The sequence below is a fragment of the Gossypium raimondii genome, chromosome 7 (genome assembly GCF_025698545.1).
Source record: "Gossypium raimondii isolate GPD5lz chromosome 7, ASM2569854v1, whole genome shotgun sequence".
In the NCBI taxonomy this organism is placed as follows: Eukaryota; Viridiplantae; Streptophyta; class Magnoliopsida; order Malvales; family Malvaceae; genus Gossypium; species Gossypium raimondii.
In genome coordinates, this window is record NC_068571.1 from 8,910,287 (window position 1) to 8,935,477 (window position 25,191).

A 25,191-nucleotide genomic window follows, 5' to 3' on the forward strand; every position below is an offset into this window, starting at 1 on the left:
AACTAGTTTGTTATTTCGACAAAGTTGTTGGTAAAATGTTATGGATTGATTAAATGAGGAATTTTAACCAATATTAGCTACTAATTTCCCAGTATATAATTGTGTTAGGTGCTGACCAGAACACCCCAAATCAACCGTAAAGTCGAAAGTCGTTCGTGCGCATGATTCGCAACAAAATAGTGTGAGAAATCTAACTAGTTTGGATTCGCAAAATAGTAGTAATTTTGACGATTGGTTGGAACCCATAGGTGGGTGTTTAAGGGCTGCTTAAGAGATGGGTTCCAACCAATTGTCAAAATTACTACTATTTTTTGAATCCAAACTAGTTAGATTCCTTACACTATTTCGCTAAGAATCGTGCACACGAACTACTTTCGACTTTACGGTTGATTTGGGGTGTTCCTGCCAGCACCTAACACAATTATATACTGGAAAATTAGGAGCTAATATTGATTAAAATCCCTCATTTAATCAATCCATAACCTTTTCCCAACAACTTTGTCGAAACAACAAACCAGTTTACAATTAATAGCACTCACACTTTCCAAATTGTGAGATCCGAATGGCCAATTAACCAAGAACGTCTCTACCTAATTAACATGTAATTAAAAACTGATTAGGAGAGTTCAAGAACACAATTTAATGCTAGAAAAATATGGGCAATAAACAAAACAACCCCTTTCTTGCACATAGGCTCACGCAAAATTGGGGCTGAATTTTAAAATAGTTTGAGATCTCATTAAAATTTGGAAAAATAAATTTTAAATCATTTAAAATCTCCCAAATTCTAGATTTGAAAATTTTGGTTTTTAATTGACAAGATTAATCAAGAAATTGAAGAGAAAAAGATCTTACCCAAGCTAATTGAGAGAAACGACAATGGCACTTTCTTGGCAATGTTCGGTATCGATCATGGATTAAAGATTTTAGATTTAGGGTTGATTTAGTTTAGGATAAATGGCAGCAATATAGTAATGGAGATGGTGCACAAACTTGATGCAAAAAGAAGAAAGAAATAGTAAAATGGGAGGTGTAGGCGACGACAACAATGGGAGAAAGAAAGAAAATTGAAGACAAAAGAGGAGAGGTAGAGGGTGAACGAATAGGATAGGGAAAATTTGAGTTAAAGACTGAAAAATACAATAAAAATTTGTGTTTATACTTAGGGTTCAAGGGTATGGATGGTACACACATTAAAAAAAATGGATTTTGCAAATTTTAATTATTTCGCAAGGGAAAAGATTCAAACTTGGGATCTTATTTAATTTCCATGCTTTCTCATATTTCTTTTAACCATTAGGTTTTTTTCTCATTCTTAAAATAAATTTGCAATGATTATTTTAAAAACAAGGCATGTCACATACTAGGGTTTAAGGCAAAATTTAAAAAATAACAAAAATGGTGAGAGTGAAGGGATTTGAACTTGGGTTTCAAGGAATGTTTCACTAACACTTAACCAACAGACCAATACCTCATTTATTTCCTAAAAATGCATAAATAATTTCAAAATTTAAGCCATGACCACTTTCTCTCGATTCATAAACCCAATTCTACTAACCCTCAATTTTTGGGATGTTAAGAAAAAGGCTAAGACTTCAGGTCTGCCAAAAGAGGAAATAGAGAAGCCTAAGGACCTATCTAAGTCGAAAGATTTCTTCTGCAAAAAGAATGGGCACTTTAAGGCAAGCTGTAAAGAGTAGATGGATTTCCAAGCCTCTAAGGGCAAATGTATGAAACTCTTTGTTATTAAAACTTCTTTAGTGGAAAATTTAGTAGATCATTAGATTATTGATTCTGGAGCCACTAATCATGTTTGTGCTTTTTTATAGTGGCTCAAGGAAATGAGAAGCTTTTGGGATAAGGAACTCTCATTGCAAACAATAGATGGGAGCAATGTGGCGGTAGAAGGAGTGTGAGAAGTACATCTCTATATTTTGATAATTTTGGAAAGATTATTTTAAATGACATTTTTTATATACCTATGTTAAGCAAAACTTTATTTGATAAAATATTTTGATATAAAAAAGATAATTGTAACACCCCTAACCTGTATCCGCTTTTGGATTAGGGTTACGGAGTATTACCGTACAAATAAAACATTTAAACATACATTTCATATCATATCATAAACATATTATGAACTAATCATTCACATATGTATTGTCCCTAAATCGAGCCCTCGAGGCTCTAAAAACACCTTAGAAACAATCTGGGATTAAATTGAAATAAATTGGAAAGTCTAGGAAAAAGGTACAAAAATTTGGATATAGGGGTCACATGGCCGTGTGCCTCACACGGCTAAGACACATGCCCGTGTCTCAGGTCATGTAACCTTCGAACTAGGAATACACAACGGTGTCTCATCCCGTGTCCTCACCTGTGTAACTCTTTGAGTAGGGTTATACGGCCGTGTCACCTGCTACGAAAAGTTTTGGCCTCTAGTAATCCATTTGATGTGACAATGAAAAACAAGAACTCTCTTAAACTTTTCAGAGAGAAAATCTATTTAACGGCTGCCAGACCTCATTCTATATATTTCGGGTATATTAGATTTTTCTTAAAAACCTTATATTTCCTAATTTGGGAATAATTGATATTTTAATATGAATCAAAATTCATTTTAATAATTAACTGAATATAATAATTATAGCTACCATAATTATAATAATGTTTAACCAAAAATTACAATTACAATAATTATAATAATATTCAATCGTAAATTATAATTACAATAACTATAACAAGGATTTTCAGCAAATTATGTTTAGTTAAATTTTATATGAATCAAATTCATATATATTAATTTAACCATGTTCTCATTATGTGTACAACATACTTGTAAATATAATTCGTTCGATATTTAACTGTTTAATTGAATTAATTCTATAATCAATTTAATTCATGTGACAGCTAAAAAACAATACCAACTATGTTTGGATTCCGTTCATTTCAACCATAGGGTGTGACCTTGTAGGTTATTGTAATGTTAGCAGTAATATTGGCATTTAGCAATGCATCATTGCTACTTAAGTTACAAGAAGTCATGATTCAACATAAACTCTCTGTGATCAACCCTTCATGTATTAAATCCTTTTGTCCTTTATATCTAGAATGGACACAAGTTATGGAATAGCCACACTTGCATAGTCCATCTAATGTTTCTTGATATCCTAAGTAGATTATGATAAACAAATATGTATGATATCTCATATCAACTTATTCGAGCATAGCAATGCATTTCTAGTATCACTCAATCAAGTGGCCTAAGATATTGCTCCCATTATGTATGAGGGACAAATCCTATATTGATCAACCATATCCCACTACATAGATTGTGGTATATCCAACATCAGCCTTTATAGAAAAACCAGTTACAGTGGATGTTTGACTGTATCAAAATATATGACTCGCGATGTTGGGATAATGATGATCTCAAGTCTGAGGATCGTATACATAGTAATCACTATGAGTAATGTTGTGACTATTATATAATAATCCAAGAAACATACTCATAACAGGTCAGTCCAATATGCTGTTCTCTAACACACATACTCATGTATTGATTTTGGCATCCCATGTCAATGACAACACTTTGTCATCAATAAATTACACGTTAGTCTTAATGCATTATTATTGTCTAAGCCCACAAAAATACTCGACTAAGGACCTTTTAAGAATAATCATATTATTCTTAGGATATTAATATAAAACAGTTTATTTATATACATAGAAAAAAATTGAAATAATAATAGCAATGCGTTATATTAATAAACGAGGTAAAACAAGTATGTTATTACAATCATTTCATGATTAGTCTTTTGACATACTCTAACAAATTGAACATTAAATGCCATAAGTATCGATACCCATAAAAAAGGTATCGATACTTGTTGTAGGTGACATTAATGCGTTGGTTTTTACATCCCCAACGGTTTTATTCAATTCCACAACAACCACAATGGTTGGAAATCAATTTGGACTATAATCATGACCATTATCAACTCTTCGCATTGTACCACCATATTTAAAATTTTAGATTACCATTTTAACTAAAATTATATTTGATTTTTATATACTTTTTTAATAAATAATCTTTAGTGTAATTTTTCACTCACATCGTAATTATACCCTATTCTAATATTAATAAACTCAAATAATCATCTAATTAAACCAAAACCAATATTAAATTATAATATACACAATTATTGATTAAATAGTGATTTGGTAAGCATTGCCAACACACTATAATATTTTTGTTTGGAAAAGAAAAACAGCTTCCACGTGTAAACAACATATCGTAACCATGATTTAACCAATATTATTTGAATTACATTTTCAAGAAATTATCGTCATCTAAATAAAATAACAAGGACACGTTTCACGAATGATAAGGTATATATATGCCTATTTTAAGCATTCTCATTATAAATAATATAAATAATACAAGTGTTTATAATTACAAACAATTCAATATCATCCACTGGGTCTTAACTCAATTGGTATCGACATTGTTGCCAGTGCAAGAGTAATAGAATGGAGCCAAACATGGGTGAAACTAAAACAATTTTTAGGGGGTCAAAATTAAAGTGTAAATTTTACGACGGCCAAAATATAATTTCACCATTTTAATAGCTTATATCTTTATAATTTTTAAATGATTAAATCAAATTTTCACATTTTTAGGGGGGCAAAGTGCAAAATTACTTTTACTAATTTAAAATTTTAAAAATTTTAAAGAACTTAAATGAAAAAAAATTCATTTTTGTGGGCCCCGACCCCTGCCTGCCCTTGGAGCCAAAGTGTTTAATTTGATGGTACTTTCTATTGAGTTTGTTTTAATTGTAATTGCTTGAACATATATTATTTATGATTATAAATACAATTACTTAAAGTTTTATTATTTTGAACTGCATATGATGGCCTGATAGTCAGAGTCTTTACTATTCTAGGTGTGGCCTAGGATCTAGTCGCGCTAGTCACATTTGTTATTCGGATTTTGTCCTGTTATTGTAATTAAAGAAAAGTTTTATTATTTTAAAATTTTAATTAAAAATAATAAATTTGATATAATGTTTTTGTATTAATTTAATAATATTATTTTTTAAGGAATTAATTTAATAAACTTTTAAAACTCGCTAACATATAGTATTTTTAATATTATAGTAATATTTAAAGAAAAATATGTGTGAAATTAATACAAATATTTAAATAAAATAAGACATGTTTTGGTTGGTCTTTGTTGTTTTGTTTAGAATAAGGGAGAGCAACAGGTAGCCGTTAGAGATGTCTTTTATTCAATTTTCTGGCACATGGCATTTCTACCGACAAACTACTTTTTATTACAAATCAATGTTATGATTAATAAATAGTTGCTTTTGTCTTTTTAAAACTGCTTCCTTTCTGTAGATATATAAACACAATTTTGTTGCCACCTCACTTCCCTTTTGTTCTTTCATCTTTCGCCTTTTTGGAAAAGACTAACAATCAAGGGAATTAATATGCATTCCCAGCAGTAAATCTTCGACTTCGATTTGATTTTGATTTTGATTTTGATTTTATTTTTTTACCCAATATTTTGAAGATTACTAGATTTTCTTTCCTTGTTTTCAAATTATAGCTCCCTCACTTCTTTGGCCAAAGGTGGGGAGAAAAAACCTGAAAAAAAGAAGAAGAAGCGTTTTTAAGTGTTTATTATTGAGTTTTCTCATCTGTTTCGGCCTTTTTCTGACGAGTTTAAACTGCATTGGACTTCAAACGCTTTGTTTTCGGGTTCGATAAGGGTAATAACGTCCATCTTTTAGTGTTCCCTTCATTGTTAAGATGTTGGGAGGTAAGCGATAAGTACAGGAGTTCTTGTTTGGTTGCCGAGAAAATCTGAGCAGAAAACAGTTCTCATAACATCAACAGTTCATTTCTCTTTTTAATCCTACTGTTCTGTTGTTTATGCTAATATGTTATTTGTTCATCATTTTTTTGGATTTAAGTTTGATGGCTGTTGCTTTTTATGAGTTTCAAACTTCAGAGAAAATTCGCTTTTTGTTTTGGGTTTTCTTTGAAAGGGTTTTATTGGTAACAAAAGAGAAAACCCCAAAATATTGGCATCTGATTTCAATATTTGCTGTTTTTTTGGTACTAGGAGAGGGGGCACAGCTACCAAAGGCACACAAAAGTCAAAAGTAGCTAAAAATTTAAAACAATAAATATTTGGCCTAAAATTTGCACCTTTTTTTGGCTTATTGTTACCTCTAATTGCATAGATTAAAGCTTTACCCTTTTTTTCTGAAACAAAATCCTTTTCTATTTTCAGGAGAGTAGTCACTGTTGAAGCAAATTCATGGCAACTCTAAGTGATATTGGAGTTGCAGCAGCTATCAATATTCTCAGTGCATTTGCCTTCTTTTTGGCATTTGCAATTCTTCGGATTCAACCAGTGAATGACAGGGTGTACTTCCCCAAATGGTATCTCAAAGGTTTAAGGTGCAGTCCTTTGGCCAATGGTGCATTTGTAAGCAAGTTCGTGAATTTGGACTTCAGGTCGTATGCCAGATTTCTCAACTGGATGCCTGCTGCACTCCAAATGCCGGAGCCCGAGTTGATCGACCATGCCGGATTGGATTCCGCTGTTTACTTGAGGATTTACTTGTTGGGGTACGTATGTTCTTGCGTGTTCAAGTGAATGTTCCTTGTATCTGAATGCTTGTTGGGCCGAATAATTTATCCTGTCATACAAGCTGCAAGAATATCTAGGCTAATAGGTCATTGACCGACATAGAGACGAATAAAAAGTATTAAGTTGAACTGTAGGCAAGCAAAGCATGAATCTAGGAACATACAACGGTTATTCTCGTTTTAGATGAACAGAGATTCGGTAAAAATGGTGGGAAGAGGGATTTTTCTATTAGTTATTTATATCTTGGTACACAGTTGCATGATAAGGTGAATTCAGTCATCCTTTGGTGCTTATGTGTGTGTATGTATAGATCATATTTATGTCTAAGTCATATTAGCAAAAAAGTAAAGCAAATCCACAATCAACAGGAAAACTACTTTCGGTTTATTAGTGGACCTTCTCTTTTACTATGTAAATGAAATGGTCTCAACTCTTAACTGGTCTGTTGAACTCATAATGAGCAAACTATGGTAATACTTTAGGGATGTTTCTTACTTTTTCCTGCTTTCATGTTTCGATGGGCCTCGTTAACTCCTATTGCTGGTCTTGGTTTATTATTAAATGCTAGTTTTTTATTTTTTTGGTTATTCTTCCCAAGAGAATTGTAGAAACTTGAATCTTAACTATTCACAACACACACAAATCCTATAGTCACGGATGGTTTAGATTGTAAATCTATAATTCTATTGTGAAGATGTAATTTATTACTTATAGGTCTTGGACTAATGTGTTGTTTTGTTTACCCTTTCATCTTTTTTTCTCATTGAAGTGCAGGCTTAAAATTTTTGTTCCTATTGCGTTCTTAGCATTTACAATTATGGTGCCAGTTAATTGGACCAATAATACCCTGGAACATTCAGGCTTAACATTCAGTGATATCGATAAACTATCGATATCAAATATACCAAATGGATCACTTAGGTATGCAGAACTTTCTCATTTCAAGCTTTATCTTTTTCATTTCCCTATATCTTTTAAAAGAACTCTTTGACATAGTTTATAATTTCTACAGATACCAGATATAGTTGACAGTTAGGGCAATTTCTAAACTTATTGTTATTTCAATCGTGCTTTGTCCTTATAATTTCAATGTACATTAATTAGCATTAAGAAATTTTTTTACCATTTCGAAGTTGCAAAGAGGCAAATGGCTTTATTGCTTCTAACATAAGATATCTGAAGAATAATAAGATGTTTAAATCCCTTCTTTTTTCCACATAGATGAGTTGAATGCTTTAGGGTGTGGATGTCCTGATTGATGAACTTGAATTGCTATTTCCTTTTCCTTGTTTCGGATGGAAATTTATTGCTCTTTCATTTCTTAGAAAACCTAGATCCGGAAAGCAATTAGGGTTTTTCCCAACTCCTCGGTAGAACTTTGGAGAGGCTTTCATCGGTAAACTAGTTCCATAACTATATCATTTTAAATACGTATTCTTGTTTGTAGATTTTGGACACATTTGGTAATGGCTTATGCCTTTACCTTTTGGACATGCTATGTGCTGAAAAGAGAGTATGAGATAGTGGCATCAATGAGATTACATTTCCTTGCATCGGAACAACGGCACCCAGACCAATTTACAGTAAGCACATATCCTAAAGTGATATATGAAGCTAAATTTCCCCTTTTTGAATTCTATGTTCCCCAAGCAATTATTGAGTTTATTATGGATTTCATTTTCCCCTTCAGCTTAGTTCACAAGAATTGAGATTTATTATGTTACAACATCTTAAATCTTTTATTTTTCTTTCTGCTGGTTCGAATCTTGTTTCTGACATCATTTTGTTGGTAAAGGTGCTGGTAAAGAATGTCCCACCTGATCCTGATGAATCCGTTAGTGAGCTTGTCGAACATTTCTTTCTTGTCAACCATCCAGAACACTATCTCAGTCATCAGGTTTGATATTAGACTTCATTACAGAAATCCGTTTATCCTACATAACCTTATGTGACATGTTTAACTTAGTTTTAACTCGTTTATATGCTGAAATATTCAGGTTTTTTGTCTTAATTATTTGGTTGCAGGTTGTTTATAATGCTAACAAGCTCTCAGAATTGGTCAATGAGAAAAAGAAATTTCAGAATTGGCTTGACTACTATCAAAATAAATATGAAAGGAATCCATCTAAGAGACCTTTATTAAAGGTTTTTTTTTTTTTTTTTTTGCAAATACTGTTCGTATTATATATGTCTAGAAATATTCTTTTATCCCTGCCTTTTGCATTCTTAAGTTTCCATCAATAATTTGTTTTATCTTTGGGAATTCAACCCAAAATAAAGCTGATGAGACATTATTCATTTTTTCTTCTTTTTTATTCCTCCCTTTCTGGATGCCTGACATCCTTTGATGAATTTCTCTTCCATTAAGCAGACGGGTTTCCTTGGCCTCTGGGGAGAGAGCGTAGATGCAGTCGACTTTTATACAGCAAAAAATGAGAGATTATCTAGAGATGTAAGTGACATTTCTTTTTATTCCCTGTATTTTGTTATTTACTTCCGAAACTCAGGAGATCAACTTTTATTTGCTTAGAAGTTCCAAGATTTCCGACCATGGGGGATGGGGTAGGAGAGCAGCTGTAGATTATATTGCTCCAGCCCTTTATTATTATTATTTTTTAAGTATCTGTGTCCAGTACCATATCAATGCATATCTAGACATAGGAATGGGGATATGATTCTCCAAGGACTCTCTAAATACATGAAAATTTTGAAAAAAGAAAAATTAAAATACTCGTGCTGGATGCATACCCTTGTCAGACGCTCGCAACTGAACTCAAGTAACATAGGATGTACAGTATCTCCGCTGACTGCAGGATTCGTTTGACAGTAACCCCAAGTACTCATCTTCAGATCCAAATTTGATTGGTCAATGTACTATTTAGTAGTTTCTTAGAGCTTATGATAATTATGGAATGGTAAGCATGGCCTCAGACTCAAATGCTTGTGAGTTATGACAATGTTACGTTTAGTTTTAAACTGCCTGCTTGCATGCATGCATGCATCATAAATGTCCAATTATTGGTTGCAGTTTCTAAATCCAGCTTTATTGCTTGAATTACCATCTCATCAGGATATTTGGGGTTTGCTTTCTTAATCTTCGAACTGATCAGCAATTTGTTTGCACATTTAAATCATGTAATGCTGAAACATGTGTGCTTAATCATCTGTTCCTTCAATGACTGCCAGATATCCTTGGAGAGGGAGAAGATTACCAGCAACCCTAAATCAATTATGGCAGCAGCATTTGTTTCCTTCAAAACTCGATGGGGAGCTGCTGTTTGTGCACAAACTCAACAATGTAGGAACCCAACTATATGGTTGACTGAGTGGGCTCCGGAACCACGAGACGTGTACTGGGAAAACCTATCAATTCCATTTGTTTTTCTCACAATTCGGAGGCTCATTGTCGCTGTTGCATTTTTCTTCCTTACATTCTTTTTCGTGATTCCTATTGCAATCGTGCAATCCCTTGCTAACATAGAGAGCATCGAGAAAGCACTTCCCTTCCTAAAACCTATAATTGAAGTGTGAGTTTTCTTTTTCTTCTTTGTCTTCTTTATAACAATCTTGGCCTTGCATTGAAGAAAAAGAAAATTTTATGTTGTCTTTTTATTAGTGTAGGAACATGTACATTTCCTCTCAAACATCAACCTTAGTGAAACTTTATCATTATTATTCGATAAAATTGAAGATCGCCATAGGGAAAAGGATATCGGACCTTGATGCTCCCATTACAATTAACTTTCATATTTGTTCCTTGCTTAAAATAACATCCATATTTCCTGCAGGAAAGTCATAAAGTCATTCATTCAAGGCTTTCTTCCTGGGATTGCTCTGAAGATATTTCTTTTATTTCTGCCCACAATATTGATGATAATGTCAAAGTTCGAAGGATTTATTAGCCTATCGGCTCTGGAAAGGAGATCGGCCAGTAGATATTATTTCTTCCAATTTATCAATGTTTTTCTCGGGAGCATAATCACCGGAACTGCCTTTCAGCAACTAAATAATTTTATACACCAGTCTACAAATGAGTATGTTCTCATATATGCCTTTCTGCTCTATAATACAATCAAGCTTACTGCCTTCTGCTCTAGCTTTGCCTTCTTTTTTCCTTTTTCTTAACACAGACATGGTGAGTATCAGCTTTGATTTGATACTCAGTGTTGTGTACCTTGGATATAGCATAAACTGTTCATTGAGGATATCAACGGCCAAGCCGTTTCTTTGCTCTTCCGTATCCTCATTAATCTGACTAATCTTTTATGTTGCTTGTGTGGACCATCCGGTGCTTCTCTTATATGACGTGCCGTGGCTACTTGTAGGATACCGAAGACAATTGGTGCCTCAATTCCAATGAAGGCAACATTCTTCATTACTTATATAATGGTCGATGGTTGGGCTGGAGTTGCTGCCGAGATACTGAGATTGAAACCTTTGATAATCTATCACTTGAAGAATTTCTTCTTGGTTAAGACTGAAAAGGACCGGGAAGAGGCAATGGATCCTGGAACCATTGGTTTCAATACAGGAGAACCTCAAATACAGCTTTACTTCTTACTTGGTCTTGTGTATGCTATAGTTACTCCTATCCTGCTTCCTTTCGTAATCGTCTTCTTCGCATTGGCTTATGTCGTATTTCGCCATCAGGTAAGAATTGACATCTTCCCGGAGTAGGCTTATTACTTTTCGGGTCAGTAGTGAAAAGGCAGTGAGACTATTTAGTGATTATAGAACTAATAGCTTGCACCTAGCATTCATAAAATTAATTGAGGTTGTTTGGAATTTATGCTTTTCGATAGCGGTTCCACTTGATTAACCACAATATTTTCTTTTCGATTTATCATCTCTTAGGAATTCTTTCTCTAATAAGTATTTAAATGAACTTGTAGATCATAAATGTCTACAATCAAGAATACGAAAGTGCTGCTGCATACTGGCCCGATGTTCATTTACGTATCATTGTCGCATTAATCGTCTCACAGCTGCTACTAATGGGATTATTGAGCACAAAAGAAGCTGCTTCGTCGACCCCATTGCTTATCACCCTTCCAATATTAACCATATGGTTCCACAGATTTTGCAAAGGGCGTTACGAACCGGCTTTTGTCCGAAATCCTTTACAGGTTGGTTATCTGTCAAACCAATATTATATTACTAGAACTTGAAGTAATTCGACAAAAAGAAACCAGGAAGAACTTGGACCATGCATGGACCATACATGCATCTGATAACCTTTTTTTCTGTGCACATGTTTTCAGGAAGCAATGATGAAGGATACATTGGAGCGAGCAAGGGAACCGAACTTGAACCTAAAAGGGTTCCTTCAGAACGCGTATATTCACCCGGTATTCAAAAGTGCAGATGGTGACAAGATTGATGTAGCCATGGAAGAATGGGAAGAGGAACCTTCCCTCATCGCTACAAAACGCACGTCTAAAAGGTCAACGCCATTATCTAGTAAACATAGTGTATCATCCTTCTCCTCGCCTGAAGATAACAAGGAACGTTCAAAACCTTGAGACGCTTCTTTTTGTTTCACCTGGTAGTTTGTACATTTAGGTCATTGGGAGGTTAGAGTGGCTGAAATCCCTTCACCTAAGTAGCTTTTTAGATTGATGTATACATGTTCACTCTGGTCGTCAACGTATATCTTAACATAATTATAAGATATAATCCTTTCAAAAAAACTTCATTCCATAATTAATACTCAAATCCTAGTAACGTAATGGAAAACCTTTTTAAGTTTTTGATACATTGTAAATGAGTTGGGCAAAATAGAAATGCATTGTTAGGGGAAACAAAGTTGTCCCACACAAGAATGGCAAAATAGAAGGTTCAAGCTCGAATTTTAATTCTTTGTTCAACATCATTTAAGGCAGAACGAATGTTGGATGGAAGCTTGTCCCAACCAACAATGGCAGACATTAAAGATCTGATGCATTAGGTAGAGGGTTGTACAGGAGAGTTCCCAAACAAAGAAATGAGAAAAGAAGCTAGAGAGCTTGCATTATATACCAGGAAAAGGTAATTTTTTTTTAAAATGAGAAATGTGATCATATTTCAACCTACTTGTGGGATTAAAATTTCTTTGCTCGTGTATCAAATATTAATTCATAAAAATAATATTATCAATATTAGATTATATTACACCTATGATAAGTGTGAAGAAAATTATGTAACAAATCTATACAAAAAAATTATATAAAAATTAAATATAGCTTTAGTTAGGGCGGAGGGATAGTATAGTGATAAAATGCATTTTGACACCCCAAAGTAAAAATATTCATTTCTATCTTTAGAATAATTTCTTGTCTTTAGTTGAAATGGTAAAGTCGAGGAAAGAAAAAATTGAGGTATTGGGTTCTAATCCCCTCATGTGCATATATAATAAATAAATGAATGATATATTTAACCCCTTGTTGAGCAAAATATATTTATCTATACTATTTATAAAGTTAATGTCATAACTTAATTGGACTGCTTCGGTTGAAAAAAGATTAAAAATCAAAATTTTCAACAACAAAAGATTTTGTAAGAGTATTTATGTTTTTAATAATTTTTATTTTTTAAATTATATACTTAAAATTATCCTTTAAAATAAATCTCAAATTAAACGAATGATTAAATTATAAGATTTAAAATCGTGTCTTATATTAGGCTTTTTATATTTTATACAATTTTTAGAGTAGGGCCAATTTTTATTAAATCTTATAACTATTAGATTTACTTAATAATTTTAATTTTTTATAATTTTTAATAAAATTTGTTTATACTTTTTATGATTTTTTAATAATTTTAAATTTTAAAAGAGTTTAATTGTTATTTTTAATTTGTTGTTAAAACGTTTTTCACCCTTTAGCTTTATTAATTTCAAAACTTTTTAATTTACTTATAATAAAATAGTAAAAGTCAAATTTAATAAATGTGTAAAAGTTGAATGCTAAATTTATAAATACCAAAATTTAAAAGAGATTATTTTACGCACTCATCTAATATATATTGACTAATTTATCATTTTTTCAATAAAAAAATTAAAATGCACTCTAAAGGGGTTTTGTGGTAATTTTAGCAATAAAAACATAAACCAAAATCGAATATTTTTGTCCCAAAGAAATTGGAGGTCAATGGGAAATGAGGTAAGAGCTAAAAGTATAATAAAGCGACGGCCGGGATTCAAAGATCTCCGATCCCGCACACAACACTTGGCCACACCGTAAAATTGCGCGTCAAATATCCAGATTCAAAGCATAGATTGGAGGGAAAAGAAAAGAAGGAACACAATTTATTTATTTTATTTTTTATTAACCGTTTTTTTTTTATCTTTCTTTTTTTGTCTCTCATTTCAAATATACAGGATTTGAAATCCGAACCAGGCTCCATCACACCGTTGAAGGAAGCGCAAAACTTTAAGCCAATGGCGGAAGTTTTGAGCCCTAACGCTAGGCCTAGGATCCCTATGGCCTCTCGCATCCAGTCCCCCCACAAGTCCCTTCTTCCTGGGCTCTAACGACGACAAACTCGAGCGTGTCCAGGCTCGAGCCGCTCGAGTCGCCGCCATCCGCCGCAAGCCCGTTCTTTCCCATCCTCAGTCGCCTACTGATTCCGACCCTTGCCTATCTAAAGACCAGATTCTGGAGTTGTTCCAAAATTGCATTAAATTGGCCAGTGAAAATGTCTGTAATCGCTTCAATTACTTAAAAGTATAGGAAGACGAGGGTTTTTCTTTTGAGGTTAAGTAAATACTTTTTTAAAATTTATGTATTCTTTTTTAAAATTTCAGTAGATTGTAAGTGGTAATCATTGGACTTTTGGTGGTTGAATTGTTTTTAAGTTTTAATGTAATTTTATTCGTATTTAAATTTATTATTTATCTTTTGGATGCAGAAAATTAATCAAAAGAACACTTGGGAGCTGAATTTAATAGACCATCTTCGCGAGGTTATCTAGGTCGAAGAAGAAAATGACGTTGAGACGAACTTTCAAAAGGTTTGTTTAGCATTTTCGTTATTTAGTATAGCAGAAACTTGGATAAATAAATATTGAATCGACTCCGAAAACGAATTCGTTTGAGATTTATATGAAAATGTTGAAGCTATAGTTGGTAGTTCAGAGTAAAGAATGTTGCACATTTTATGGCTTTTCTTACCTTTTAGTTACTAATCTTCTGGCAATTTTAAACACTGGTGACCAAATTGATACTTAGCCTGACCCAAGGGATTACTTCAATGATCTTGTTCTGGATCCATGCATTGCGTTTTCAAGGGAGCATGTATTTAGACTACGAATAACTGCTGTGTAAATATTAAGCTGAAGCCATTGGTTATAACCGTGAAAGCAAAAACGTCTGGAAATGTTTGGAGAAAACAATGACAAACAATTTTTGGATTGATAATTGATAATATTTCACTTTTTTTTTTCATGCTTAATGAATGAGTTTCATTATATATTTTACAGGCCAGTTGTACTTTGGAAGCTGGTGTTAAGATTTATTCATTGAGCGTGGATTCGGTTCATTCAGAAGCATACAAGGTTCTTGGTGGGATAAACAGAGCAGGTCAAGAAAATGAGCAAGGTTAGGTTTCTTCTATGGTGGCACCTAAGCCCTATCTTATTTTTCGCTATCAGAGATTGTTTGTATGAGAAGAGGTTGTACAGAAGGCTTGCTAATGTTATGGATTTTAGAAAATTTAAACTTATCAAAAATTTTTTAAGGAAAAAGTAAGAATAGGTTATGGTCAGTATTTTCGTAGCTGTAGACTTCGCATTATTTGGCCACATTTTTAACTAAATGTGATATCATGTTATAATGCCAGATTCTGTGGTGGAGAATGGAAATATTGATACCACACTGGAAGTGAATCCTAAGAAAGAGACAGATAAAAAGGTTTGTGGTCTTTAAATTTAAAGAATTATCTAATTCAAAGTTCAAACTATATAGTAATGAACGTCTATATCTGCAGATGTCACCTTTATCAACGCTGGAATCTTCTTTTGAGGCTCTTAATGTAAAGAAATTTGATGGTAATCTAATCATACATATCCACAATCTTGATTCCAATGTGAGGTACAAACTTTGATTATGATGCCATCTTTTGGTTTTCAGTAGCATTTGCAGTGGATCCTCTCTATCATCAAACATCTGCACAATTTGATGAAGGTGGAGCCAAGGGTCTATTGTTGAATAATCTTGGTGTTTATGCTGGATGTCGTGTTCTCTTTGATTCATTCGAAGTGCCAGGGAAGGAAATTCCTTCTTCAAATCAGCATGATATATCTGAAACAATTGATCTATCTTTTGCTGGAGGTTTGTTTTTGGTTTTGACTGGTGTTTTCACATCTTTGTCTGATAAAATTAGGTGTTTGATTACAATCACTCTTTGATGTATTGACAGAATACCTTGAGCGTATGGTGTTGAACATGCAAACAAAAGATGAGATTTCTCCAACTCTCCATAATATAGTCAATCAACTTTATGAAGAGAACAGAAGGCCACTGGAGAACTTTTCCTGCAGCCAGAGATCAACAGAGCTAGCTGATGCTATAAATAATGAAAGCGAGTTTGATGGTGTTGCATTTGAGAGTTTTGACAATGATGGTTTCGATCATGATGACCAACCAAGCATTGTTGATGAGGAATTTAACAGGGAAGAGCCAACTTTTACGACTTATCACGAGGTTTAACATATTTCCTTCTCTTAATTCTTTGAAAAGGTTAAGACTTGAATTACATGCTTTTTATTCTAAATCATAATTGAATTTGACAGGATACCGATTATTTTCTTTCAACAATCCTGATGCAGATGACAGATTTGAGAAAGTTGATGATTATTTGTTTTTGAACCTGGGATTTACTTTGAAACAAAATGCTTGGGGTGGTCCTGATCATTGGAAATACAGAAAAACTGAAGGTATATGTCATGGGGCCACTGGCAACTGCTATCTTTGATCAACATGTTTTTTTTTATACAATATTAGGGTGGGGGATGGGGGTAACACGGTTTGAACGTGCATCAAACGAGTGTTTGACAAGGGCTTTAACTACCACTTTATTCAAATCAAGCCATCATTGATCAACATTTTACTTTAGTAGCTCATTAACTTATTTTGAGTGTTGAATATCGTAGGTTCTGAGAATATTGCTGATGAAGAAAATATGGAAGTGTCAACTACAAAGAAAGCCAAAAATAAGAAACAAGCTGAGCCTGATATTGATTTCACTAAAGCCTTGGATAATGAAATGCCTGACATCTTTGCTCCTCCCCAGAATCTTAAGTCATTGCTTCTACCTTCAAACAGAGCACCTTGTAATACAAAGCTTCCTGAAGATTGTCACTATCAACCTGAGGACCTTGTAAAATTGTTTCTTATACCCGACATGATAGTAATGTTTACCACCAGTTTGCTACTAAAAGATGGCTTGGATGTTATAGCCGAATTTGGAACAGTTACATTAGTTTGTTTAAAACTCTTGTTTTAACCTAACTTGGTTAAGCGTTTCAAAAAAATAAAACTTGTAGAACCCTCACAGATGTTCAGACAAACTTTAAGTTCGTAAACACTTATTTCAAATGTCAAAATATATTTCAAATTCATTTGCTTCGAAAATACCAATTTTGAACAAATCTTTTTTGATTAATGCTAACATTAGTTAAAAATTATTTATTTATTTACAGATAAACACTTAAGAGTTACTTAAATTGCAGCAGAAAATGTTTTAGAGTTTTAATTTTAAAAACCGAAATCCAATTTGTTAACCTGTGTGATTTTGCAATTTACGATTGAAAATATCAAAATTGACGAACAAAATGAAAATGAAAACACAACCCAAAAACAAATTATAGTCCCAAAAGTCTAGAAAAAAAATACTAACGTACATCACCATAATTAATTAGTCATGAAAACAATTCGAGTTCTTGCACGCAGTTTGGTCTTAAGTTGGAAGTGCACTGCAAACAAGTTAAACAAAGGAGTGAGTTAAAAGCCCAATGCGTAACACATCCCAAGCAACAAACTGGAAACACATACACAAACAAACACAATAGTCAGATACAAATTTAGGCATATTCTCACATACGGAATCAAATGTTTTATCATAACCAAATACAGATACATATATAGGTTCAGATATAAATGCAAACACAGGTTTAGATACAGATGTAGACACAAATTCAGATACAAATGCAGATACAAATCTTACCCCCATCAGCTACACACCAACTCCTGCCATCTCTACACACCGTATAGGGTATTAATTACCCCATCCAACCCTACACATTGTTTAGTGACTGTATGTCACTTATATAAGTGCAGCTGAGCTGCCAAACAGAAAAGTTGCGATAATTCACCAAAATCAAATATATGTGGTCAAGCCATTAAAATTGCAGTTAAGCTATCATAATAGATATTGTGGTTACACCACCAGAAGATGCAGTAATACTGCCAAAATCACACTTCCTTCATCACATATCATACCCTCACCCCATACAATATGACACATCATACAAATACAAACCAGAACGATAAGCATATTGGACATGCATTCATATACTTAATAGGAACCAATAAGCATGACTTTCATGCTTTGCAGACAAATATTTCATAATATGAATCACTTACAGTAGAAAATCCACAATGTCACATGCATGGTCATATATCAAATTCAGAGATTTACAATTTAACATATTCAAACATCATAAACTCATACACAACATTTCAACACGGATACTTGCCCTCAGACTTGACAGAACACAGTTCATACATACATATTTTACATACCTTAAACACGTCACCTATAATAGCATACTATCAAATATCTTGTTTCCAGATCATTTTAAAGCAGTATGAACCTTACGGAAGGTCTAATTACGATTCATGGACCAAATTGGACCTAAAATCATATTTTTCTGACATCAGCTAAAGTTGGGTTGTTACAATTCTCCTTTCTTTTAATAAATTTTATCCTTGAAATTTATTTAAAAAGATGTGAGAATGTTTCGATCTCATTAGTTCATCCGACTCCCAAGTAGCATTTTCAATGTTATGGTTGTACCATAAGACTTTCACTAATGGCACATGTTTTCTTCTCAACTCTTTCACTGCTTGAGCTAAGATTTCTACTGGCTCTTCTTCAAGCGTCAAATTAGGTAGCATTTCTATCGCTTCTATAGGTATCACATGAGAAGAATTAGATTGATAACGTTGATGCATCGACACATGAAACATATTATTAATATTTTTCAATTCTGATGGCAACGCCAAATAGTAGATAACCGGTCCAATTTTTTCAATAATTTTATATGACTCAATATATTTGGGACTTAACTTCCTTTTATGACCAAAGCGCAAAATTTTCTTCCATGGAAAAACTTTCAGAAATACCCTCATGCAAGGCAAATTCAATTTCTTTCTGCATCAAGTCAACATACGACTTATGTCTATCTGAAATTGCTTTCAATCTGTCTTTTAACAATCTCACTTTATATTTCGTTTCTTGCATTATATCTGACCTTGCCATCTTTTTCTCACTCAATTCTGACCAACATAGAGGTGTTCTACACCATTACCCATACAAAATTTCATACATAGCTATTTGAATACTTGATTGAAAACTGTTATTATAAACAAATTTTGCTAAAGGTAAATAACGTTATCAACTAGTTTCAAACTCAATGATACAAACTCGTAGTATGTCTTTCAATATTTGGATAACACACTTTGATTGGCTGTCAGATTTGGGATGGAAAGTAGTGCTGACACTCAACCTTGTGCCCAAGTATACATACAATTTCTTCTAGAACGAAGTGAAACAAAGATCTCGATCCAAGATAACAAGAATAGGTGCATCATAAAGTTTTATTATTTTGTGAATGTACACCTCAACAAGCTTTTTAAGTGACCAATCTATTCTCACTATTAGAAAATTAGCAGATTTTGTTAATCGATCAACTATTATCTAGATAACATTTCTTTTATTCGACGAAGTTGGTAAATTAACAAAAAAATCCACTGTATTTTGTTCATATTTCCACCTGGGAATTGAAATTGGTTGAAGAAACCAGAGGGAACTTGATGTTCAGCTTTTACTCGTTGACAAGTTAAACACTTTGCAACATATGCAGCTATTTTTCTTTTCATATCCAACTCCTACCTACCTACCCCTTTCATGTTATTCAACCCTTGGAAGAGATATTCATCCACTCTTATGCTCACCATTTTGCCATCACTAGTAAAGGCTACCAAAAACTCAGTTGGAAGCGTATGAACAATTAATAACTGAAAACTAATTTTATTACACACAAATATTACACAATAGAAATACATTTTTTTTCTTTATATACTAGTTGCTGCTAGTTTTCTATCTCAAACACTCTTTTCTTCTTCTTCTTCTTTTACTCACACCACTTATACTTTCCATACACTATGCTTACATATTTATAGGCTTGGTTAAACCATCTTAGCCTTCTTGATTTATTGTCTGAGTTATCCATTTATTATGGATAAGTATGCTTAAACTCATGCCACATTCATGCTTAGTCAACTTAGTCAAAGATAAGGTTGCCACCTTACAAGCCATAATTATCCATCATCCTTATCCTTTAATGTTTCATGAAACTTCCAACAAATTTATCATTATCTTCATCTTAGTCCTTAAGTAATCATCACCAAGCTGCCATATTACTAAGCCAAATTGTACATCCACTCTTGGCTTCAAGCTTTATTGGCTTTGGGAAGTCCATTTTACTTCTAACACTCCCCCTCGAACCGAACTTTCATTCTAAGATTTTCTGAGTTTATGGAATACGTTCACTTTTAATGTTTCATGAAAATATTTTCCAATTGGTCTTCTATTCGGTAGTTAATTAACTCTACATTTTTATTCTTCACTTGCTTCGTCTATAAGACACTAGATTTTTTGCAAGAGATATTGTGGACTTGTTGTCAATATAAATTGTAATTGGACCTTTTGGTTTAATAAATAATTCACCCAAAATATTCTTCAACCAAATTGCTTGACACGCACGTTGAAACAACCATGTATTCTGGTTCACATGTTGAGAGGGCTACTATTTGTTACTTTTTCGATGACCGTGAAAATGTTGCGGAACCAATATGAAATAAATATTCAAATGTGCTTTTGTGATCATCCAAGTCACCACCATAATCACTATTTGAATAACCAACCAATTTTGAACTTTGTGAGTGTGTATAAAATAAACCATGATCCATCGTCCTTTTGACATATCTCAAAATTCTCTTTGTTGTAATCAAGTGATCTTGTTTTAGCTTCTCCATGTATCTACTAATTATTCTCACTACGTACATGATATATGTCTGCATGATAGTCAAGTACCTTAAACTTTCAACAATGCTTTTAAACAACATTAGATTTGCTGGTTGTCTAGATGAACCAACACTTAATTTCATGCCTGGTTCTGTTGGCGTGGCTACTGGCTTGCAATATTTCATTTTGAATTTTCTTAAAATGTATTTTGCAAACTTCTTTTGAGATATAAATATTCCATCTTTCATTTGTTTCACTTCAAGTCCAAGAAAGTATGACATTTCACCAATATCTGTCATTTCAAATTCCTTAGTCATAGTTTTTTTAAAGTCATTGAACATACTTGGATTGTTTCTTGTGAAAATCATATCATTCATATAAGCATACAATCATGATGTCACCAACTCCATTTTTCTTCGTATATAGGGCATGCTCTTATGGGCTTTTTATGAACTCGTTCTTCTGAAAGTATTCATCTATTCTTGTGCTCCATACTCTTGGGGCTTGCTTTAGCCCACGTAAAACTTTTTTCAAGGGATAGACTTTGTCTTCCTATCCTTGCTTGCTATATCTAGGTGGCTATTTGATGTTGACTTCTTCTTCTAAGTAGTCATTAAGGAATGGTGACTTCACGTCCATATGATAAACCCTTTATTTATTTGTGTTGCATTTGTCGTGAGAAGCATTATAGTGACAATTCTGGCAACTAGAACAAATACTTCATCATAGTCTACGCATGTCTTTGCTTGTAGCCTTTTGCAACTAGTCTTACTTTGTTTTTCTCCACTTTTCCTTCTTGCTGGTCTTCGTTGTACACCTATTTTACTCCAATTAGACTATGCCCTTTTGGTAGACTTGTTAACTCCCACATGTCATTTCTTCTTATTGCTGTATTTTTTTCATCTATTGCCTTCTTTCATTTGACATATTCAATTCCATCTTCATATATTATTGGATCACATTTTGTCATTAAATAGAATAAACAATATTCAAACATTGTTTCTATGGGTTCTGTGACATCATAAATATCGCGTAAACTACATATTCTTGTAGGTGCTTCCTTTGAGTTGTTGGTACTGTTGCTTATTGGTGATGACGATGTTGTACGAGTTGTTGCAATAGGACTTGGTGGAGGGTTTTGATCATTACCTTGTTCATATTGATAAATGAAATCATCTTTTTTTTTCATTATTGAAAAATAATCCATCAGTTTTATTTTCTTATTCGCTCCATCTCCAATAATCAGTTTCATCAAACTCAACATCTCTTGAGATAATAACTTTCTTGGTGAGAGGGTTGTATAACCTATATGCCTTCCTTCTTTTTTCATAACCAGTGAAAATACATTTCACTCCTTTTTCGTCAAGCTTCTTTCTCGTCTAGTTAGGAACATGAGCATATGTGATGCATCCAAAAATCTTGAGATACCCAACTCCTGGCTTTTGCTTGCTCCAGACTTCATTTGGCGTCTTGTATTTCACACTTTTTATTGGACAATGGTTCAACAAATAAACAACACATTGAACAACTTCAGCTTAGAAAGTTCTTGGTAAATGCTTACCTTTAACCATGCTTCTTGCCATATCAAGAATAGTGCGGTTCTTCCTTTTAGCGACTCCATTTTGTTGTGGCGTGTATGTAGTTGTCAATTGATGAATGATTCTTTGCTCATTGTAGAAGCTTTCAAATAGCTTTGAAGTATACTCACTTCCTCTATTAGTTCTGAGTATCTTAATATAATGTCCATTCTATTTTTCTAGCATAGCTTTGAAGTCGATAAACTTGTCAAGTGCTTCTGATGCTGTTTTAAGAAGATATATCCAACTTTTTCTACTAAAATCATGAATAAAAGTAAGATAGTACATGTTTCCATTAAGTGATGTTATATCAAAAGGACCTATTATGTCGGAGTGCACAATCTCTAATGGTCTCCTGTCTCGTTGAGATTTTCCAACTTGAGAACTTTGTCTGTATTGTTTTCCTTTAATGCAAGCTTACACAGTTGATCAGGAAGATGAATTTCTGGCAATCCATTTACCATATTTTCTTTTAATAATAACTTTAGGCCAGAAAATCCAAGATGCTTGAACCTTAAATGCCACAACCATGAATAATCTTTGATTGCATTCTTCATACACTTCACCTCTCCAGATTTAATATCAATAGTGAACAGATTACCTGTCATATCAACTTGGGAAATTAATTCACCACTTTTAATTTTTAGGGCTAATGTGCGATCCTTCATATTTACTTAATATCTTTTTTCTAGAAGTTCTCCAAGGCTGATGATGTTACTTTTCAAAGCTAGTATGTAATAAGCATCTTATATGTACTTCTTCTCTCATTTCTTTTGCGTAATTGTAACTTTGTCTTTACCTTTGACTGTGGTGTGCGATTCATTTCCAAACGTTACTTGTCCGTGAATATTCTCGTCCAACTCTAAAAATAAGTCTTTTCGGCCACACATGTGATTTCTGAAACAATTATCAAGATACCAAATATTTTTATTTGATTTTTCAGTTTCTTTGTAAGTGAGCAATACACACTAGATTCCACGTTTTCTTCTTCTTTAGCTACCGCTACATGATTTCTCCCTTCCACCTTGGGAGTTGATCTACACTCATAACTAAAATGACCATATTTATTACAATTATAACATTATATTTGGGATTTATTTCCTTGTTGAAATCTACCTCTACCTCTACCTCTACCTCGACCTTGACCTCGACCTCGGTCTTGGCCTCGAACTCCTTGTCCACGACTTGACGTCTGATACTCTTCACTTGTTTGGCCTCTACCATATGATTGATTGCCTCGTCCATGTGTTCCTCTACCACCTTTATATCCTCCAGGATTGCTTGTACCTTATCCAAAACTATTGCTAGCTTCACTTTCATTGAACAACAACTTGCTTTGCAAGACTTGCTCCAAATTTCCAGTATAATCATTTTTCTTGATTTTATACTCATGAGCTTGGAGGGAACCCACAAGTTTGTCAATAGAAATTTGTGACAGATCTTTTGACTATTCAATGACAACAACCACATAATCAAATTTGCGTGTTAATGACAACAAATTTTTTTTCTATTACTCTTACGTCATCAAGAGTTTCTCCATTCCTTTTCATTTCAATTATCACTACTTTCACTTGGGTGACATAATCATCAACACATTCTGAAACTTTTATTTTTAACGTCTCAAATTCGACTCTAAGGGTTTGTAAATGTACTTTTTTTTTTGCTTTTCCACTCTTTGAAGGGATTTTTTGCTAACTTCCCTATGCTTCCTTTGATATCTTCGCATCTAAAAAATTTTCAAATGTTGATTCATCAACACATTGAAAAATAAAGAACAACGCATTCTTATCCTTTTTACGATTTTTTTCAATGCTCTTTTTTCTTCATTTGACAAAGTCGTTTCGGCAGCTATATTTTTGGGCTCGACATATCTTTCTTCGGCAAAATTCCAACAATCTTGAGAGTTGAGCAAAACCTTCATTTGGATGCTCTAATTGCCATAATTTATCTTTGTTAATTTTTGGGATTTGCGGTTGAATCATGTTTGCTATTGTGATGTCAACACAAATCTAGCTCCGATACCACTTGTTGGAAACTTATGAAAAATTAATAACTGAAAATTAATTTTATTACACACAAATATTACACAATACAAATATAATTTTTTTCTCTCTATACTAGTTGTTGCTAGTTTTCTATCTCACACACTCTCTTTTATTCTTCTTTTACTCACACCACTTACACTTTCCATACACACTATGCTTACATATTTATAGGCTTGGTTAAATTGTCTTATAGCCTTGTTAATTTGTTGTCAAACTTATCCATTTATTATGGATACGTATCCTTAAACTTATGCCACATTCATGCTTAGTCAAAGATAAGGTTGCCACCTTTCAAGTTATAATTATCCATCACTCTTATCCTTTAATGTTTCATGAAACTTCCAGAAAATTTATCATTATCTTTATCTTAGTCCTTAAGTAATTGTCACCAAGCTGCCACATTACTAAGGCAAAATGAAAAACTTCATCGAACAACACGATGGAGAACTTGTTCGCTGCGGCATGGAAGACTTTGACTTCCCAAATCCGAAGCCGTCCATAACTTGATCTTCGTCCTTGGGTTCAATGCCTTTGGTGGTTTCACAGTGTTTTTGCCGACATTGCTCTACGCTATAGCTAGTGATAAAACTGAGTTACAAGCTAAGCTAAGTGAA

General features: G+C 33.3%; 2 protein-coding genes across 4 annotated transcripts; both read left to right on the plus strand.

Moving 5' to 3' along the window:
• Positions 1 to 5,385: 5,385 nt before the first annotated feature.
• On the plus strand, positions 5,386 to 12,425 carry LOC105802376 (CSC1-like protein At3g21620). Of its 3 annotated transcripts, none has more exons than XM_012633991.2 (12): positions 5,386 to 5,512; positions 6,308 to 6,648; positions 7,445 to 7,591; positions 8,118 to 8,253; positions 8,466 to 8,567; positions 8,696 to 8,815; positions 9,042 to 9,122; positions 9,857 to 10,197; positions 10,459 to 10,704; positions 10,996 to 11,320; positions 11,563 to 11,796; positions 11,932 to 12,425. In XM_012633991.2, exons 2-12 carry the CDS (start codon positions 6,335 to 6,337, stop codon positions 12,190 to 12,192), a joined length of 2,307 nt encoding a protein of 768 aa, XP_012489445.1. In that variant the 5' UTR covers positions 5,386 to 5,512; positions 6,308 to 6,334; the 3' UTR covers positions 12,193 to 12,425. The 3 variants fall into 3 exon arrangements, with proteins under 3 accessions (XP_012489445.1, XP_012489431.1, XP_012489440.1); XM_012633977.2 differs by having other exon boundaries at positions 5,439 to 5,830; XM_012633986.2 differs by having other exon boundaries at positions 5,439 to 5,780.
• A 1,364-nt stretch (positions 12,426 to 13,789) lies between these two features.
• On the plus strand, positions 13,790 to 17,220 carry LOC105802393 (condensin complex subunit 2). The gene is given in 10 exon segments (XM_052633270.1): positions 13,790 to 14,150; positions 14,152 to 14,346; positions 14,558 to 14,659; positions 15,128 to 15,245; positions 15,487 to 15,557; positions 15,634 to 15,694; positions 15,777 to 15,977; positions 16,066 to 16,358; positions 16,444 to 16,582; positions 16,799 to 17,220. Coding segments are annotated over 10 exon segments (1,596 nt in total). The 5' UTR covers positions 13,790 to 14,087; the 3' UTR covers positions 17,152 to 17,220.
• Positions 17,221 to 25,191: the final 7,971 nt, after the last annotated feature.

Bases quoted from the DNA above. Each gene is read 5' to 3' on its own strand.
- LOC105802376 (XM_012633991.2), top strand. From the start codon at position 6,335: ATGGCAACTCTAAGTGATATTGGAGTTGCAGCAGCTATCAATATTCTC. The intron at 6,649-7,444 runs GTACGTATGTTC...ATTGAAGTGCAG, and splicing joins TTGAGGATTTACTTGTTGGG to GCTTAAAATTTTTGTTCCTA. The intron at 11,797-11,931 runs GTTGGTTATCTG...ACATGTTTTCAG, and splicing joins TTGTCCGAAATCCTTTACAG to GAAGCAATGATGAAGGATAC.